Raw genomic sequence first — 20,180 nt, forward strand, 5'->3', positions numbered from 1 at the left:
CAGTGAAGGAAACCATCAACAAAACAAAAAGGCAACATACTGAATGGGAGATTTTATAATTCTTTGATTCTTTGAGATACATGAAATGGAAATAAGATTTTAAGTGGATTAATTCTTAAAATTCAAAAAATTCCTACTGGTAGTGAATTTCTACTTTCTATAGTATTATGGTCATAAATTAGTGGTTTTAAATAACTTTTAAAATAGGATATAGCTTTTTTATGGTTTAATAATACTCAGTAACCTTTTTCACTTAAAAATTCAAAAGAAACTAAAAGCTGTTTAGTGTGCTGAACAAATATGAAGTATTCCTTTTGGCTTTGATGCTTTTCCTTATAGTGCTGTATGAAGGATTCAACACTGTTTTTTTCTTTTTTCTTTTTTTTAAGATTTATTTATTTATTAGAGAGAGCATGCGTGGAGGTGGGGAGGGGCAGAGGGAGGCAGAGAATCTCAAGCAGACTCCCCGCTGAGCATGAGCCCAGCAAGGGGCTCCATCTCATGAGCCTGAGATAGTGACCTGAGCTGAAATTAAGAGTTGGACGCTTAATTGAGCCACCCAGGTGCCCCAACACTGTATTTTCATCTCCGATTTGATATCTCACTACTGTTTTAGAAAGCCTTAGCAAATTAAGTAGGGCATCAATCAAATGAGGTCTGTATAATATAAAATAAGTTTCCTCAGCTTTATTTAAATTTCTTAATTATGAAACACAACTTGGCTGTTATAAGGACTTTGAGCTTGCAGTATAGGTTTTTAGTTTTACTGTTGGAATGAAATTAGTCATTTCAGTTTAAGCAAGCTAATTGATAAATGATTGTATTTCTTCTAGATTTTGACAGTTTGATTAATTTTTAGGTTCTTATTTTCAGTATTTTATACTACAAGAACACCACAGTTCATCTCTATATTTTCTGTTCAGGAAACCAGGTGTGTCCGGCCATGGAGTTTATGAACTGAAAGATGAATCATTGAAAGACTTCAATATGTACTTTTATCATTATTCCAAAACACAGCATAGCAAGGTAGGAAAGATATGCTTTTCAGTAAATAAGCCTAAAATGCTTTATGGTTTCTAACTCCACAGAAAATTTCCTGGTTTTTATGTAGTTTCATACTGGTTCTCACTAATAGGGCCATTATCTCACCCAAGAAATTAAAATTGAATCAGTAATGTTATCTAGTGTACAGGCAGTATTTAAATTTTTCTGATTTACCAGAAATATCCTTTATCACTGTCTCATGGGGAGGAGGATTCAGTCAAGAATCTTGCACTTCATTTGGTGTCATGTTTCTGTAATCTTTTAATTTAGGGTAGTCTTTTTGCCTGTTTAGTCTCTCATAATATTGCCATTTCTGTAGAGTATGGACTACTGATATTTTAGAATATCCTACATTCTGAATGTGCCTGATTATATTCTCATGGTTAGATTCAAGTTAAACTTTTTGGGGCAAGAATATTATATAGGTAATATATTGTATCACATCAGTAGGCACATAATGTCTATTTGTCCCATTAAGGGTAATGTTAAGTTTGATCACTTAGGGTGATGTCTGGACTTGTCCTTATAAATGTGATTGAATAATTTCCAGCCCATAGTACGATGCCCTGAATATATAATAGGCACTAAATGAGTATTGTTGACCGAAAGAATGGGGAGTAAAATCTTGAGGAGGGATGTTACTCATCTGGTTTGCAGTTGCTTTTCCTAGGACAGTCATTTCATTTCTGGCACAAGGTAACATTTTGAATACATACTTAGTATGTATTTTGGTAGGCTCCTGGATCTTTCCTGCCTGCTTCAAACTATTCCATTTGTTTCATGCTTGCCAAGCAGTATATTTAAAGTTACTCTTTTTTTCTTTTTTAATACAAAGGCGGAACATATGCAGAAAAAAAGGAGAAAACAAGAAAACAAAGATGAAGGTAAAAAGTGAGATTCCGAATTGACTCATTTTTTTAAGATTTTATTTTTTTATTTTGAGGGAGAGTGAGCAGGGGGAGGGGCAGAGGGGGAAGGAGAGAGGCAAGCAGACCCCGCTCTGAGTGCACAGCCTGATGTACGACTCGATCTTACAACCCTGAGATCATAACCTGAGCTAAAATCAAGAGTCAGACGCTTAACCAGCTGAACCCTCCCACCCAGGTGCCCCTGAATTGACTCATTTTGACTATTTTCTGTGGTTTTTGTATCAGCAAAGCGTATAGTGTTTTTCATTTTTGTTTTTGTTGTTTTTTAAGAGTGGGCAACTAATGGAAGTGTAAAGAACCCTTTAATTCTTGCCCTCACATTAAGTTATGGCTTACATCAATCGGGACAGAATTTTTAAATTTATAGCAATTAGAGTCTATTTTGAGTGATTAATATAGTGACTTATATTTCCCTTGACATTGATGTGTTCACTGCTCTAAAGGTAACAAAAATCATGTGTTGTTGCGTGTAATATGATTTTGACATATGCAATTTAGCATGTAGGATAACCTAAATAAAAATATACTTGTCTCTTCTGCTATCCATCTTCCACTCACTACAGCATTACCACCACCACCACCTCCTGAATTCTGCCCTGCTTTCAGCAAAGTGGTTAACCTTCTCAATTGTGATATCATGATGTACATTCTCAGGATCATATTTGAGCGGGCAATTGACACAGATTCTAACTTGTGGACTGAAGGAATGCTTCAGATGGTATGTATACTTGAAATATTTTTTCTACTTCCAATACTGTCTCTACATCGTAGGGTTTGTGAGGAGCCAGGGAAAAGATCTTTGGTCTAACTATGTAACTTCAGTCAGAACCACACTAGAGCACCTGAGACCTGGGGGTCATTAAAAATAGGTTAGATGTGGCATAGACTTTCTTAGTCATACATTCTCATGTTTTTAGTATCCTTACTCTTGAGAACCATTTATACTGGAAAAATAAAATAAAATAAAAAGCCTGCCCTGCTAATAATAAATCGGTATATCCTTATTGCATTATAATTTTCTACATTTCTTATTTTACTTGTATTATGAGCAAGTAGTGATTTGAAGACAGACTTGAATCTTGGGTTACCCCACTCCTATTTAGGAGCAAAGAATAATTTCTCCATTTTACTGGTAAGTGGGTATAAGTATAATTATTTCATAGAGTTTTTATGAGAATTAGCTCATTAAGTAGAAGCAGCTATTTTTTCTTGATATTGTTATAGATAAATTACTTAGTAGTGTCATCTTTGGTAGCTATAACTCGGTATTTAACTTAATTTAAAATTTAATTAATTTAATTTAATTAATTTTCTTTCTTCCTTGGCTGTTATTGGTCTGGAGGTTCTAAATACTGGTCATACTGTAATGTGTATCTCAATTTTTGTTATAACAATGGTAAATACATGAGTAAAAAATTTCAGGCCATGGAGATATATTTGAAATCAAAGGTTAAAATTTCTCTCCCTACCCCCTAGTGTCCTACCTAGGAGATAAGCACTGTTAAAGGTGTGTATCTTCTGGAAATCATTCCATTTTAGCACATATAGGCCTATTTCATTCTTGATAGATGATTGCTCCATTGTGTGGATATGTATAGTTCGCTTAACCAGTCTCCTATTAATAGACATTTAGGTTATTTTTAGGTCTCCGTGTAATAACACTGAAATGAACATCCTTGTACAAATATCTTTGCATACTTGAGTGTGTTGTCATACTGATTCTTAATACTAGGTCTGTACCTTTACATTTTTGATAAATATCGTCAAATTGGCCTTCAAAATGTTACACCAGTTTACTTTGACATAACCAGTGTGGTGGAAAGTGCCTGTTTTCCTGCACCTCAGCCAGCTCTGTATTTTACTGAACTCTAAAAATTTTGCCACTGTAATAGGTGAAAAACAGGATGGTCTTGTTTCAGTTCACATTTCTTCAATTTTAAGTGAGGTTGAACATTTTTCATATGTGTATTTATCATTTCTCTTTCTGAGAACCGCTTGTTTTTAACCTTTGCCCCTTTTTTACCTATCAGATTGCTTATTTTTACCTTCATTTAAAATATATTTACCTCTGGAAGCACAGTTTTATAGATCTTTTCATATTCCCCTTTCAGGCATTTCATATTCTGGCATTGGGTTTACTGGAAGAAAAGCAGCAGCTTCAAAAAGCTCCTGAAGAAGAAGTGACATTTGACTTTTACCATAAGGCTTCAAGTATGTTTTAGTATTAATTTTCAGCATAGCTTCAGCTAATTACGAATTTGTAAGTGAAAGTTTAGCTCTTACAGAGTGTTAATCTACCACTCCTTAAAGTATAGACAGTTCTGAAATTAATACTTTTCCTAGCATCTTTAGTTTTTAACTGATGTTTTCAACAATAAAAATATATTTTCAATCCCCTACTACAATCTTTCTCACTGCTTAACCCCCCCCTTTTTTTTGACTGTAGACGTCCAAGTGAATGATAGTGAGTTTGTCTTGCACTGTTTTCTTTCTGGCAGAACAGGATAGGTTTAGATTAGATTTTTACTAAGATGTATTTAGATTTATTTATTACATTAAGACAGTTTCATCAAAGCACATTCCAGGGACATTGATTACGAAACCAATAGGAGAAAAGCATCTCATATTCTGTTTACAGACTGTATTCTTTAGGTCCTTGAAGACATCCTAAACCTATTCAGTTTATGGATATAAAAAGGCCCCACTTTCATATTTTTGGGAGCTTTGGTTCTCATTAACTACTTTTACTAGACAGTGAGCCAAGTGGAGGAAAGGCGGGAGACAGATCATTAAAGGTAGCTTTTATTTAGCAACCCCAGTGGAAAATGTATTAAGAGTTTTAAAATAATTCAAGTTTTTCAAGTTGTTGAATTAAGTACTGAGTACTTCATGTCATTGCAGATTTTCCCATTGAAAAATGGGAGTGATTTTGAACTTTGGTTAGCAATGTGAATAACATAACACTATAGATTATAATTATAAAGGTTTTTATTTATGATTTGTAACTTTTGTGTTTTAAAAAAGGATTGGGAAGTTCAGCCATGAATGCTCAGAATATACAAATGCTTTTGGAAAAACTAAAAGGAATTCCCCAGTTAGAAGGCCAGAAGGACATGATAACATGGATACTCCAGGTGAACCTGATAAATAAACTGTATCATATCTTGGTTTAAATATTGAAGAATCCTCTGCCTGTAATGTTAAACCACTATTCTCCAATTATAAAGTCATTTACTACTGATTTCATGGTCACTCACATATTTTCATGTTTTAGTGGAGGTTTTTTTTTTAATAAATTAAGATTTATTTATTTGTGTCATTATTCAGTCAGCATCTGTTGAATGCCTATTATAGTGCCGTGGTCATTTCTAGACTCAACAACACAGATAAGGTGCTTGCTATCATGGAGAATACACTAGTTGAGGTACAGTCAATGAACAAGAAAAGGATAATTCAGTAGATGAATAGAGGGTAACTTCAGATGGGTAGTCAGAAAGGCCTCTTTTGGGGTGCCTGGGTGGCGTAGTCAGTTAAGCATCCAATTCTTGGTTTCGGCTCAGGTCACGATCTCAGGGTTTTGAGATCAAGCCCCGTGTCGGGCCTTGCGCTCAGGGCGGAGTCTGCTTGAGAGTCTCTGTCCCTCTCCCTCTGCCCCTCCTGCTTGTTCGCATTCTCTCTCTCTCTCAAGTAAATAAATAAATCTTTAAAAAAAAAAAAGTCCTCATTTAGGAGGTGACATTGAAACTGAATGACATGGAGCCAGACTTATAAAAATCTGTAAGAGTATTCCACAAAAAGGAGACCACACTGCAAAAGCTCTAAGGTGGCCAGAAAGAAGGCCAGTATGACTGAAGCACAATGAGGGAGGGAGAGAAGGTAGGAAACAAGGTCAGAGGGGCAGCCAAGAGCCAGATCATATAGGACCTGACAGGTGAGGGTAAAATGATGGATGTTATTTTTGAGGACAGTGGGAAACCATTAAAGGATTTGAGTGACATAATCTGGTCTCTCCTTCTGTAAGATCACTGTGGCTCCTATGGTGTAAGTGGATTATAGGGGACAAGAGTAAAAGCAGAGAAACTATTACAATATTGTTGCAGAGGGGCGCCTGGGTGGCTCAGTTGGTTAAGCGTCTACCTTCGGCTCAGGTTGTGATCTCAGGGTCCTGGGACCGAGCCCCATGTCAGGCTTCCTGCTCTGCAGGGAGTCTGCCTCTCCCTTTACCCTTCCCCCCTGCTCGTGTTCTCTCTCCCTATCTCTCTCTCAAATAAATAAATAAAATCTTAAAAAAAAAAAAAAAAAGAAAAGAAAGAAAACTGTTGCAGAAATCCTGTTGAGAAATGAGTGTGACCAAGGCTCAGGTGCAGATGGCAAGAAGCTGAACTGATTCAGATGTAATTTGGTGGCAGAATATATAGGATTTGTTGATAGATAATGGTGGAAAGGATGAGGGAGATCACAGAGTCAAAAATGACTTGGATTTGAAGCTTGAACTGTTGGGTAGATGCCACTGCCTTTGGGGAGGAGTGAATAAGGGGTAGTAAGAGAAGCCAGGAATATTACCTTAATGGGAAACCCTCCACATGGAAACATGAAGCCAAGACTATGGAGCTTCCCCTCACTGTATTTATTAAAAAATTCTGATGTGATCAGCTAGATACTGTTTTGATAACTAGAATATGGAGTGGTTATTTTCCATATTTACATCAATTGGAGATCTTTGTATTGATCTGTACTTCAAGAAGTCACCTTTTTTCTTAACTAGAGATGCTCCTTAAACATGCTTGATATAAGATAATGATGTTATTATTAAGGTTTCTCTTGGAGTAGAATTCACAAGTATTTAGTATTTGTGTTAAATTTGCCAATATAATAATTTTAAAAATATAAACCAAAACAGAAACAAGGTAGATAAGTATTCAACTCTTATTAAGAAAATAAATTGAGGGGGCACCTGTGTGGCTCAGTCAGCTAAGCTTCTGTCTTTGGCTCAGGTCATGATCCTGGGGTACTGGAATTGAGCCCCAAGTTGGGCTTCCTGCTCAGCGGGGAGTCTGCTTCTCCCTCTCCCTCTGTCCCTCCCCCTCGCTCATGTACACTTGTGCTGTCTCTCAAATAAATGAAATCTTAAAAAAAAAAAAGAAAAGAAAAGAAATCAGGGGTACCTGGGTGTCTCAGTCAGTTAACCATCCAACTCTTGATCTCAGCTCAGGTCTTGATCTCAGGGATTTGAGTTCAAGCCCCACGTTGGTCTCTACAGTGGGCATGGAGCCTACTTAAAAGAAGGAAAGAAAAGAAAAAAAATAAATTGAACTACATTTAGTTCAACATTTATATCTTATAGATACAATATTATATATTGGAGATCTGTTTCCAAAAGTTTATTTTCTTTTAATAAAAATAGAAGTTCATTGTCAAAATAGACAAAAAGTACAAGTATCAGCTCATACACTTACTAGGTATTTTCCCCAAATGTTTAATATAAAGTTGTGTTGTAAGTTCCTTGTGGGAGGTTTTTACACATGAGAATGTGACTCCTTCAAAATAAAAATAAGTTTTGTGGATGTACCATCCTATTGCTAAAACTTTGATTTTTGTTAAAAAGAATGAAACTGATCTATATAAGCTATTGTGGAAATATCTCCACAGATAAATGTTTAAGTGAAAAAGAAAGATAGGAAACAGTGTAAATGGTAGGGTTGCTTTTGATGAGAATATATGTAAATATAGAAAAATATATATTCTTTTTTTTTTTTAAAGATTTTATTTATTTATTTGAGAGAGAGAGAATGAGAAAGAGAGAGCACATGAGAGGGGGGAGGGTCAGAGGGAGAAGCAGACCCCCTGCTGAGCAAGGAGCCCGATATGGGACTCGATCCCGGGACTCCAGGATCATGACCTGAGCCGAAGGCAGTCGCTTAACCAACTGAGCCACCCAGGCGCCTGAAAAATATATATTCTGATAATTTTTTTTCTGCAAAAAAATAGTAATTTTTTTTTTTTTTTTAAGAGAAAGCAGGGGAGGGGCAAAGGAGAGGGAGAGAGAGAATCTTAAGCAGGCTCCACACCCATAGTGGAGCCCGAAGCAGGGCTCAGTCTCATGACCCTCACATCATGACCTGGGCCAAAGTCAAGAGTTAGTTGCTTAACTGACTGAGCCACCAGGTGCCCCCTAATAATCTTTAATTTAGTTAATTTTGGGGAGAGCAACTGGCTTCAGGAAGAGAGGGTTTCACTTTCCATTTTGTATTTTTGTCTTTATATGTCTTTGTACTAAAAATGTTATTTTAAATTAAAAAAAATTTTTCCCCTGGCAAAAGTAGAGGTACTCTCATACCTGCAGATGGAATCACCTGATTTTACTGCCTGCAACCTCCTCCTTAGCTGTATTGCTCATCAACTAGGGGAGGTGTTTGTCAGAGTCAGGAGTTACTTTTTATATACTTAAACTAATTATATAACTATTTACATGTGTAACTATTTGTGTGCGTGTATATATGTCAAATTTAAGTCAAAGATATTTGGTGACATGATGACAAAATCAAATTACTGAATTTTTCTGTGTCTGGTCAGTCTAACCAAATCTTTTAACATTTCATCTGTTTCTCACAGATGTTTGACACAGTGAAGCGATTAAGAGAAAAATCTTGTTTAATTGTAGCAACTACATCAGGATCAGAATCTATTAAGAATGATGAGGTAATAACATAATAATGGTGATGTTCTTCTCTGTCTTTGAACTTTACTGGTGTAAGAGAGCTGCTGCTTTTTTGTTAGAAGGAACCTGTTTGTTGTAAAGTTTGAGATGTCCATCTTCTTTTGTTCGTTGTGTTTCTATATCACAGGGATTAGTGGTATTTGACATATAGTTATCCAGTATAACATATGTATTTTATAAAAGCAGAGGAAATTGATGTACAGTGGAGCTCTGTTGGAAATACCATAGTTTATTAATTTTTGAAATATTTTAATATCTGAAATTGGGATATATCCTATAATGACTTCTTATAATTTAATCAGCAGCATTCTTTTCTTAGTGGAACATAAGATAATGCTACATCTTAGATTCAATGAAATGCGGTAATATTTAGGTTATGAATTTCTATAATATAATGAATCAGGTTTTGATTATTCTAATCTTAAAATTATTAGAATACCATTGTGATTTTTTTTTATTGTGATTTTTAACTAACCCTCCTAAAAGAAAAACACTGGACTTAAGTTAGATATAAACAAAAAGACACCATACATCTCAGTTGTATGTTTAAGTTCTCAGTCTTAGCAGTGCATCTAGTCGTAACTGTTAGATATCATCAAATTGGGTAAAATTGATTAAATGTCAGTGATTAAATGACTGACATATGATTTAAAATTTTTTTCTTTCAATTTTATTTCTTAACCTACCTGCATTGAGTATAAAATGCAATTTATTAGATATTTAAGGTACTTGGGGCTTTTACATTGAATTATTAAAATAACCAAAAGAGCAGTTAGTTGTATGATATGATGGAGCCTGTATGCTCATTTTGAGACATTAGATTGAGTCTAAGCTTAAGCGGTAATCAAAGTTTATCAGACTCTTACTCTAGGAAATTTTGCCTGACTGAACAGTATATGTAAATTTCAACAATGGATCTTACCTAATTTTTGTGGCTTCTTAATACCCAGATTACTCATGATAAAGAAAAAGCAGAACGGAAAAGAAAAGCTGAAGCTGCTAGACTGCACCGCCAGAAGATCATGGCTCAGATGTCTGCCTTACAGAAAAACTTTATTGAAACTCACAAACTCATGTATGACAGCACCTCAGAAATGTCTGGGAAAGAAGACTCCATTATGGAGGAAGAGAGGTAAAACCAAGCAAAACTAGAAATTAGCAACTCAGTTTTTTGGAGGGAAAATGACATATTCATTTTATATAAAATTTTTCCAAAATATGTTTCATAGTAAGACAAATTACATTTATTTTTAAACTACGAAAGGCACAGTGAAAGCTCTTAAGGTACTAATTGAATGTAAGTTTATGTTCATAAGCAGTTCAAGTGCACAATAGTTTGTTGAGAGGCTTTATGCATAAAAAGATACAAAATGGGAATGGCACAAATCAAAATCAACTTCTGTTATCTTGTATGTACAGGCTCTTTTATTTATTTTTTTATATTAAAAAATGTAAGTACTAATTGTACTTTTTGTGTTTCTTTGAACTTATTATTTTAATATTCTTTTATATTGACATAATATATTGCAGAGTGTATTACATATTGCACAGGCTTTTTTAGATGCACATTTATGTATCAGTTCAAATATTCCACATCATTTTTATGATTTCTGGTAAAAATGACTGCAGTTATAACAGATTGGAAAAAAAAATCCTTCACTTGAAAAAGGTTTATATTCGTTGTTCATTTTTTCTTCAAGAGAAAGAAGACAATGCCTATAGTTGTGGTCATGGATACCACATTAGAAAATGGGAATCGGGGTGCCTGCGTGGCTCAGTCATCTGCCTTCAGCTCAGGTCATGATCCCAGGGTCCTGGGATGGAGCCCCGCATCGGGCTCCCTGCTCAGCGGGAACCTGCTTCTCCCTCTCCCGCTCCGCCTGCTTGTGTTCCCTCTCTCGCTGTGTCTCTCTCTATCAAATAAATAAATAAAATCTTTAAAAAAAAAAAGAAGGGGCGCCTGGGTGGCTCAGTTGTTAAGCGTCTGCCTTCAGCTCAGGTCATGATCCCAGGGTCCTGGGATCGAGCCCCACATCAGGCTCCCTGTTCTGTGGGAAGCCTGCCTCTCCCTCTCCCACTCCCCCTGCTTGTGTTCCCTCTCTCGCTGTGTCTCTCTCTGTCAAATAAATAAAATCTTTAAAAAAAATAAAATAAAATAAATTTAAAAATTTAAAAATTTAAAAAAAAAGAAAATGGGTATCAGTAAATCTAGTGTTCTGGGTCCCACTGTGATGTGCTCTTGGGGAAATCAGCTAACCTGTTGAGAGTCAAACTCTGTGGGATGTTATATAGATACAGTGAGAAAAGGAGGCAAAATAAGGGTACCTTTAAAAGCATTCCAATTAAAAATATTGTAAATACCTCCTATGCTTATTTTTAAAAACAAGCTTCCACTGCTGTTTAAACAGTGTGTGTTGTGGATAGTTTTAGGAAATTGTGCCTTTGCAATAACAATAGTAACAATATACATAATATATCTGTATTCCTGAAGTTGAATATGCTAACAAGTACCAATAAGAATAAAGACTATATATTTTAAAGATTAAAAAAAAGATATAAAGGTTAAGGTATCCTTGGCTGATGATAGTAATAAAACTAGAAATTAACACAAAACTTTAAACAACAGAAGTTCTAGCCCTCTAGATATTACATATTGGCAGCATACTCCTTAGAAAGTAATGAAAGAGATTACCATATATTTATCCAAACAACAGGATATAAGCAAATATGTGCTCAGAGTTAATTAATGGCCTTAATATTTTTATTATTTATTTTTTATTGCCTGATTGATTGCATACATAAAATTGTGTTCTCATTGAAAACAATTCAAATAATACAGTTAGTTCCCTTTGACCATCCTCTACATTCCTTATTATTCTGCACAGATAACCATTGTTAATAAATAACTCTGTTCTCTACCTCTTTCTGTGCATTTATTAATGTGCACATAAATGAATTTTGTTTTGTTTTTTTAATAGGTTATTTTACCATGCCTTTTGTTCTGCAGATTGCTTTTTTACTCAGTGTCATAAATCTTTTCATGTCACTGCATATAGATCTATGGTATAGATTCTACATGATTCTTTATGACTACTGCATAGTAGTCCATAGTGTGTATATATAATATTTTATTTATCAGACTTGGAGCATTTAAGTTGATTTTCCCTTATTTTCCATTTTTCCCTTATTATAAACAATGTGTCAGAACATTTTTAGCTATTTGCTTTCTTGTACAATTGTATAAGTACTTCTCAAGGATGGAAATAATATGTGAAAGAGCTAAGTCATAATTATTTGAAATTTTAATAGATACTGCCACAGTGTCCTCCAGAATAGTTTTACCAATTCCTACTCCCAACAGTGTTTGAGAGTTTCTATTTCTTTCATATTCACCAATAATTACTATTATCAGTACTTGAAAAAATTAGATATAATCAACATTATAAGCCTGTACCAGTCAGAATTTCCCTGATTACTAGTTAGTATTAGGTTGAGCATCTTTTCATATGATTGTTCACTAGTCTGTTGTGTTTTGTCTTCTGGGAATTACCTGTTACTATCCTTTGCCCATCTCTTTTGGATACTTTGCTTTTGTTTTATTGATCTTTAGAAGTCCTTTCAAATTATGGATACTAAACTTTGTTGCATGTTTCCCATATTTTGTCCCAATTCTTTTATTAATTATAAAGTTAAGCCATAGAGAAGTTTTCAGTGTTGATAAGGACAGATTTATCAGTCTTTTAGAGTTTTAATTTTTTGTATCTTAAGGCTTTCTCAATTCCAAAGTCACAAATATATTTTCTTATATTTTTTAAAACAAAATTTTAATTACAGTTATATTGACACATTTTCCTTTTAAAAATCAAATGTTAGACATAAAGCTAAAGTTCTGTTTGAGCACTGGCCTAAACCCAGAACCCCTTTCTGCCCTTCCTCAGTAGATATTCTGGTTATAAGTTTTATGTTAATCCTGTTAGAATGGCTATTATGCTATTACATACAAATGTATGTAACTATAGAAATTCTATTGTATCATTCAGTGTTTGGTTTTATTTGCATAAGTGTTATTATATGTGTGTCATTCTGCAACTTGTCATTTTCACTTGGAAATCTATGCAATATGTTCTTACATACAAAAAGAGCTCAGTGTTTCTCAGTCTTGACATTTGGGCAGCAGTTCTTTTTCATGCTCCATGAATTGCAGGACAGTTAGCATCTCCAGCTCCTCATCCACTCATTCCAGTAGTGTTCCCTAGTCTTTGATAACCAAAAAAATAAACCTTACCCCACGTCTTGCTGAACACCTCCTATGAGGTTGTACCACACTTAGCTTTTTAAACTGCACCTTTTAAAAACTGCATAATATGGCGCCTGGGTGGCTCAGTCGTTAAGCGTCTGCCTTCGGCTCAGGTCATGATCCCAGGGTCCTGGGATCGAGTCCCGCATCGGGCTCCCTGCTCGGCGGGAAGCCTGCTTCTCCCTCTCCCACTCCCCCTGCTTGTGTTCCTGCTCTCGCTGTCTCTCTCTGTCAAATAAATAAATAAAATCTTAAAAAAAAAAAACTGCATAATATTCTGTATTATATAATTGCATTTCATGGATGATAAACATTTAAGTTATTTCCAGTTTGTTGAATGATCTGTGACATTTCAGGGAGCTTCTTGCACAGGGAAAGAGGCAGTATTGCAGAGTAGTTTAGAGCATGGCCGATGAAGTCAGATCACATGGGTTAAATCCTGACTCTGCTACTTCATAGTGATGAGTCATTAGGTAAGTCTCTTACTGTCTCTAGGCCTCAGTTTCTTCATCTTAACAATGGAAGGTAATATTAGGACCTACCTCATAGGATTGTTGTAAAGATTAAATGAGTTAACGTAATGTGAAGTATTTTAAACAGTGTACCTCACATTGCAATTGTGCTTTATAAATATTTGCTGTTATTATTACACACATTTGAGTACATACTAAGAATTGCTAAATCATTAAGATGTAAGTCTTTATTTTAATGCCTACCAAAATAGAATAGAAACTTAAATGCCTAGTAAGAGGGAATGGATAAAACTATTACCGGCACATATAGTAAGAGTACTGGGCAGGATGTGAGGGCGATCTGGCTGCGACATCTGTCACCCCATTGATCGCCAGGGTTGATTTGGCTGATCTGGCTGGCTAGGCGGTGTCCCCTTCCTCCCTCACCGCTCCATGTGCGTCCCTCCCGAAGCTGCGCGCTCGGTCGAAGAGGACGACCTTCCCCGATAGAGGAGGACCGTTCTTCAGGCAAGGGTATACGAGTAGCTGCGCTCCCCTGCTAGAACCTCCAAAAAGCTCTCAAGAGTACTGGGCAGCCATTTAAAAATAATGTTTCTGAGGAGATTTTAATGACATGAGAAAACAACTAAGATACAAGTGAATAAAGCAGGATGCAAATCTGTATATGTAGTATGATCTTAATTATGTAAAAAGAATGTTATAAATAGAACGTGAACTGGATGGGAATATATGAATGGTTATCTCTAGGTTGTGAGTGTATAATGCTTTTTATTTTCTTCTTTATACTTATCCAGATTTTCCAAAATTTCTTAATAAGCCTCCATTACTTTTATAATCAGAAAAAAAACAATAACCCAGCTTCTTGGTACAATAAATTAAGTATAATTATACAGTTTACTTTGTGGTCTGCTTTTTTTGCACTTAGCAGCACACAATGTATTTTCTAATAAGCAAATTAACTGATAAGAGTCAGAAAAATCAAGGGGAAAGATTTTAAGCTAATACTGCTAAGTTATTTTATTTTACTATTTTTGTCCTTAAAGTTCTTGCCCTACAGTTACTTAAAATCTACCAAAATATAAAGACAAGTGACCAAAACATGTGTCCTCATTTCTGGTCGTTTCTCTTGGTAGCACCCCAGCAGTCAGTGACTACTCTAGAATTGCTTTGGGTCCTAAACGGGGTCCGACTGTTACTGAAAAGGAGGTGCTGACATGCATCCTCTGCCAAGAAGAACAAGAGGTGAAAATAGAAAATAATGCCATGGTATTATCGGCCTGTGTCCAGAAATCCACCGCCTTAACCCAGAACAGGGGAAAACCTATAGAACTTTCAGGGGGTATGTATTGTTTAATAAATATCCTTTTGAGCATTTCTTTTCATACTTATGTAATTAGAAAAAATATTGAAAGAAGTTTGGGATTGAGACTGTATTTAGCTTTATTTAGTCAGATCACATTTTATCATGTGTAAAATGGACTCTGGGTCTTTACATGCCATGTTGGCTCCTTTGTTTTATTTTTTAATTTTAATTTTTGTTACACTTGGCCACATTGCTCAGTCTGTCTCTATCTACCTGTCTATCTCCACTTCTCTTTGCTGAACCTTTTGAAGGTAGGATGCAGGCATATGGCTTTCATCCCTAAATATTTCCATATGCATTTTCTAAAGCTAAGGATAATCTATTACATATCTATCATACCATTATAACATTTTAAAAGATGAATAATAATTCAGGAATATCACCTAATCCATATTTGGATTTTCCCAGTTGCCCTCAAAATATCTTTTTTTTTTTAGCTAGACTTTTCTTTTTTCAGGATCCAGACATGTTTCATGCATCGCTTTTATTATGTCTATTTTAGTCTAATTTAATCTAGCCTTAGTCACTTAACCTTTTTTTTTTTCATGATAACTTCTTTGAACTTCTTTGAACAATGCAGACCTACTGTTTTGTACAGTATCTTACATTGCGGATTTGTCTGTTGCCTCAAGATTAGGTTCATATTAAATATTTTCTTGGCAGGAACACTAATTAGGTAATGCTTTTGGTTTTTGTTTTGTTTTGTTTTTTGGGTTTTTTTTTTTTTACATTGCATCAGAGTTAGCTGCTTTATAATATACTCTTGGAATAATAATAATAATAATGATTAAAAAAAGACTAACATTTATTGACTATGTACTGTATTCCAGGCACTGATTAAGTGCTTTTTTGTGTATTTACTCACTTAATCCTCACAACAACTCTATGAGTTCGGTACCAATATTGGCTCCATTTACAGATGAAGGAACTGAGGCACAGAGAAGTTAAATAATTTGCCCAAGGCCATGAGTTATACATAATGAAACCAGATTTTGAGCCACTTCGTCTTTGCTTTGGATTTTTCCAGTAGATTATAATGCCTTAAATATCCCTTAAAAAGTAATTGAAATTACTCTTAAAATTACAAAAGCAAATTGTGCTTCAATCATAGAAAATCACTTCAACAACTAAGACAAAGCAACTTAAACCTAATGTTCAGAATAAAAGTGCAAATCAAAAATAGAGGATGTCATTAATTCATACTAATTTTAAATCCTACCTGGAAGTCTAGCTTTTATTTTTCTCTAAAATTTTTATTTACTATTAAGAATATATTTCCTGCTATCAAGATACTATGGCAGTTTAGTTGGACATTCCTAAGAAAGCTTACGGTTAGAAATTTAGACCTGATAATCTCTCTCTCTCTCTCTTTTTTTTTTTCCATTTTATGACCATGGGGGAGATGAATACATACCTCCTATTTTTGTCCTCCTGTACCAGAAACCGTGGACCCCCTTTTCATGGATCCAGACTTAGCATATGGAACTTACACAGGAAGCTGTGGTCATGTAATGCATGCGGTGTGCTGGCAGAAGTAAGTTGTCCTTCTGACCTGTTCTTGAAAGAAACTAGGAATAATTGAAGTTCACTAAAGGACACAAAAAGGCATGTTTTCTCATGTCTTCTTTCCTTCCTTTTTATGTGAATAAGTGAAGCAGTTTTAATTACTAATTTTGTTTGCGTGATACTCATTATCACCTTTAGAAATGGGTGTAAAAAGTTATCAACTTTAAATTTTCACTACCCCTTTGTATTCCCTCTCCATAAGCTAGTTAGTTGCTCTTGATTAGTATTTGTGTAAAAGAAGCTGTAATCTTTCTTCCTAAAAAGTCTCATTTCTCTGAAAACAGAATAAAAAGTACCTTTGAGATAAAATAGGACAAGAAATTCTAGTTCCACCTCTAAAAGAGAAAGATTCAGAAATATAATTCCTAGGAAATCTTTTCTATAGGGTTCACCCTTTTGACATTATTAAAATACATAATTTTCCTGTAACAGCCTTTACTATTATAGTTGACCATTGGAAACTGAGGGAAGTAGCATCTACATTGTATTTCCATGCTTTTGAGTTAGGAGCCACGTTATGATTCAGTAGAATTATTTTAAATTTGTTTCTGGCATGATATGTCCTCCATTTTGCCGCCAAAAGAATGGGTATCCCGTTTCTTCTGTAATTGTAACTTGGGTATTGGGGCATATAGATTCTAAAGACGTTTATTGAAGCAAAAATTCCAGATTTTTGTCTCTTGGATTAGAACAAAGATAAATGCATCATTCTGAATGGACACATGCCTTGGAATTTTGCAGGTATTTTGAAGCTGTACAACTGAGCTCTCAGCAGCGCATTCATGTTGACCTTTTCGATTTGGAGAGTGGAGAATATCTTTGCCCTCTTTGCAAGTCTCTGTGTAATACTGTGATCCCCATTATTCCTTTGCAACCTCAAAGGATAAACAGGTATATTTCAATTCATGTTTTGGTTAATTTTTTTACGAGACCAGTGCTCTAACCCCTGAGCTACGGAGCCGGTTAATTTTTTTAAAAGCTATCTTTAATCCTTTCATTTGTATCTGTTTTGATTAGATTGCTAGTTTCTTTTGCTATTTAAAGTAAGTAATACTTTTTCTTTTCATAACTTGTATTCTACTTTCTAAATATGATGAAAAGCCCCAGTTTTTGGTCTTTAAAATAACTGTAATGTTCATTAACTCAAATCTGTTATGTTGTGTGTGTATCTTCTAACAGCCATGAAAGCAGTAGAACTTGGATCTCTACCTTAGCATTCACATAAGGAGAGAAGATGCAGAGAAGATTCATTTCTTTCATATAGTCCTTTGATACCTCTATAGAGTTACTTTTTAGAATTTGGTTTCTCTAAAATCTTCGTATTATTATTTTTAATTCTATTTTTTCAGAAGATCCAGTTTTCTAGTTGTAGAGATGTGGACAAAGTGTTAAAGTAAAAAAAACACTAGATTCATTGTGTATCTTTGGATAGCCTTTGAATTTTTAGACTAAGTTTTTAAACTTTTGTTTTGACCATTTACAAATGGAATTTAACAGCAAATTTATTCATTTGTTATGATAACTATAACACTTAATTGTATATTTCTGTGTTGTCACTGTTGTATATGATGATAACAGTATTATTATTGTTACTTTATTTTTTTTTTACTCAACGAATTTGTAATAATCAACCTAAGTTTTGCTAAGGAAAAAGATTTTGTTGATAAAAACACTTTTAACATGTTTCCACAACAAAAGTGCTCAAGGGCGATAGGCTTGGCAATCAGGGTCAATAAGTAGTTGTTCTGTCTCTACTATTCCATGTCATTAGAAAACCTGATTTGGAAATTGTCTTCTACTCAGCATATTGGGACATAAAATGTCATCTTTTAGGAAGAAGGTGGCATTGGAAGCATTTATCTTTTTTGAGTAATTGATATGTTCTAGGCACTCTACCAAGCACCTGCTACATTTTTTTTTTTAATACTCAAATAGCCTAACAAAGGCAGGTACTGTTATTCCCATTTAAAAGATAAGGAATTGGAGACTATGAGTAGTTTTTACTTGTCCCAAGACAGACTCAAGATTTGAACCCAGACCTGACTCGAAAGCCTTACCTAACTATTACACATGAAGACAAAAAACAAATCATAATAAAATTAAGTGACTTTTCCAACTTCTTGTTAGCCTGTATAAGCCTTTTTTTTACACAGTGGTTTCCCAAGTAAGGATTATTAAACATGTAAATAATTCTTTAAAGGAATGTTCAGCACCTACTTGCCTTGATATCTTTAAGAGTAGGATGCTTCAGGGGCACCTGGGTGGCTCGACTGAGCTTCTGCCTTCGGCTCAGGTCATGATCTCAAGGTTCTCCCTGCTCAGCAGGGAGTCTGCTTCTCCCTCTCCCCCTGTCTCCCCCCACTTGTGCTCTCTCGTGCTCATGGGCTCTCTCTTTCTCTCTCTCTCAAATAAATAAAATCATTAAAAGTAAAAAGAAAGAACAGGACACTTCAGGGCAGTCCTTTCTGAAGTTAGACCAATCCTTACAACTGGGTCTCTTTGAACCTGTGACACCTTTAATGTGTAGTAACACCTTTGTTACTTAGGATACATAATTATACATAACATTTTTTTTTTTAAGATTTTTTTTTTGACAGAGAGAGACACAGTGAGAGAGGGAACACAAGCAGGGGGAGTGGGAAAGGGAGAAGCAGACTTCCCGCAGAGCAGGGAGCCCGATGTGGGGCTCAATCCCAGGACCCTGGGATCATGACCTGAGCTGAAGGCAGATGCTTAACGACTGAGCCACCCAGGCGCCCCTATACATAACATTTTTATTAGGCACTTGAACTTACCTATGTATTTGAATATATTTGCCTTTTTTGTTTTTAGAAAATCAACATGAGTATAATCTAAGATGTGAAAGTTAAGGGTGTATAAAAAATTCTTAGGACAAATTTATGTCCAGATATGTGAATTTTGGCACAGTTCATTGTATAATTTCACTTCACAAGACTGTCTTTTCAACAGTCCCTTTTAATAACATTGTTTCTAATCTTCTTGGTTGTTAATAAAAGTTTGGATCAGGCCCCTGCCCTTATGGAATTTATATTACAGAAAGGAGAGAACAACAATAAACATATGAATACAAAATGATTTCTACTATGACAAAACTAAAGCAGCAAGGTGAAGGGCTAGAAACAGATGGGGTGCATGAGACTATGGACACAGTCATCAGGGAGCTTCTCTTTGGGATAATGACATTTGAGTGGGACCTGAATGAAGTGAAAGACAAGTAGTGCTAATTTCTGGGAGAAGAGAATTCCAAGCACAGGGAATATAAAGAGCAAATGCCCTGAAGTAGGAATGTATCAGCATGTCGGAGGCACAGCAGAAAGGCAGTATGTTGGAATGGAAGAAGCAAAGAACCAGATCGTAAAAGGGCTTATAAGGTTAGAAATTAGAATTTTATTTTTAGTATTAAAAACACATAGTATTTTATGTGTGATGGGAAACCATTGGAGTATTTTGAACAGAGAAGTTATATCAGGTTTACATTTTAAAAGATCCTTCTGGCTGTTGTATAATGAATACATAGATAATAATGAAGCACTGTTGTGGAAACTTTGGAAGGACAGTTAATGTATTGAAATAGTTCAGGTGAGGGATAATGTAACTTGGATTAGGGTAGTAACAGTGGAGGTAGAAAGAAGTGATCAACTTGGGTTATATTTAGAAGGTAAAACCAGCAAGACTAACTGCTGGGTTCGAAGGTGGGCTGTGAGAGAATCCGAGAAATCAGTGATGACACCTAGTTTTTTATTTGAACGACTAGAATGGTGATTCCATT

The 20,180-nt window shown here is 35.1% G+C and overlaps 1 protein-coding gene across 6 annotated transcripts in view; it reads left to right on the forward strand.

Moving 5' to 3' along the window:
- Positions 1 to 20,180, forward strand: part of UBR1 (ubiquitin protein ligase E3 component n-recognin 1) — a 157,323-nt gene that overhangs the window by 79,560 nt on the left and 57,583 nt on the right. For all 6 annotated transcript variants that reach the window (XR_010405032.1, XM_064570569.1, XM_064570568.1 and 3 more), the window contains 10 exons: positions 924 to 1,026; positions 1,880 to 1,928; positions 2,537 to 2,691; positions 4,085 to 4,184; positions 4,998 to 5,107; positions 8,586 to 8,672; positions 9,642 to 9,823; positions 14,595 to 14,800; positions 16,265 to 16,358; positions 17,132 to 17,281. Coding sequence is in view for 5 of the 6 variants with exons in the window: in XM_064570569.1 (XP_064426639.1) it covers positions 924 to 1,026; positions 1,880 to 1,928; positions 2,537 to 2,691; positions 4,085 to 4,184; positions 4,998 to 5,107; positions 8,586 to 8,672; positions 9,642 to 9,823; positions 14,595 to 14,800; positions 16,265 to 16,358; positions 17,132 to 17,281 (1,236 nt within the window). In the remaining variant the exon portion in view is untranslated. The remainder of the gene's footprint in view (positions 1 to 923; positions 1,027 to 1,879; positions 1,929 to 2,536; positions 2,692 to 4,084; positions 4,185 to 4,997; positions 5,108 to 8,585; positions 8,673 to 9,641; positions 9,824 to 14,594; positions 14,801 to 16,264; positions 16,359 to 17,131; positions 17,282 to 20,180) is intronic.

Source organism: Mirounga angustirostris, unplaced genomic scaffold (genome assembly GCF_029215605.1).
Source record: "Mirounga angustirostris isolate CCGP_5_RB_7025 unplaced genomic scaffold, mMirAng1.0.hap1 SCAF_9, whole genome shotgun sequence".
NCBI classification, from domain to species: Eukaryota; Metazoa; Chordata; class Mammalia; order Carnivora; family Phocidae; genus Mirounga; species Mirounga angustirostris.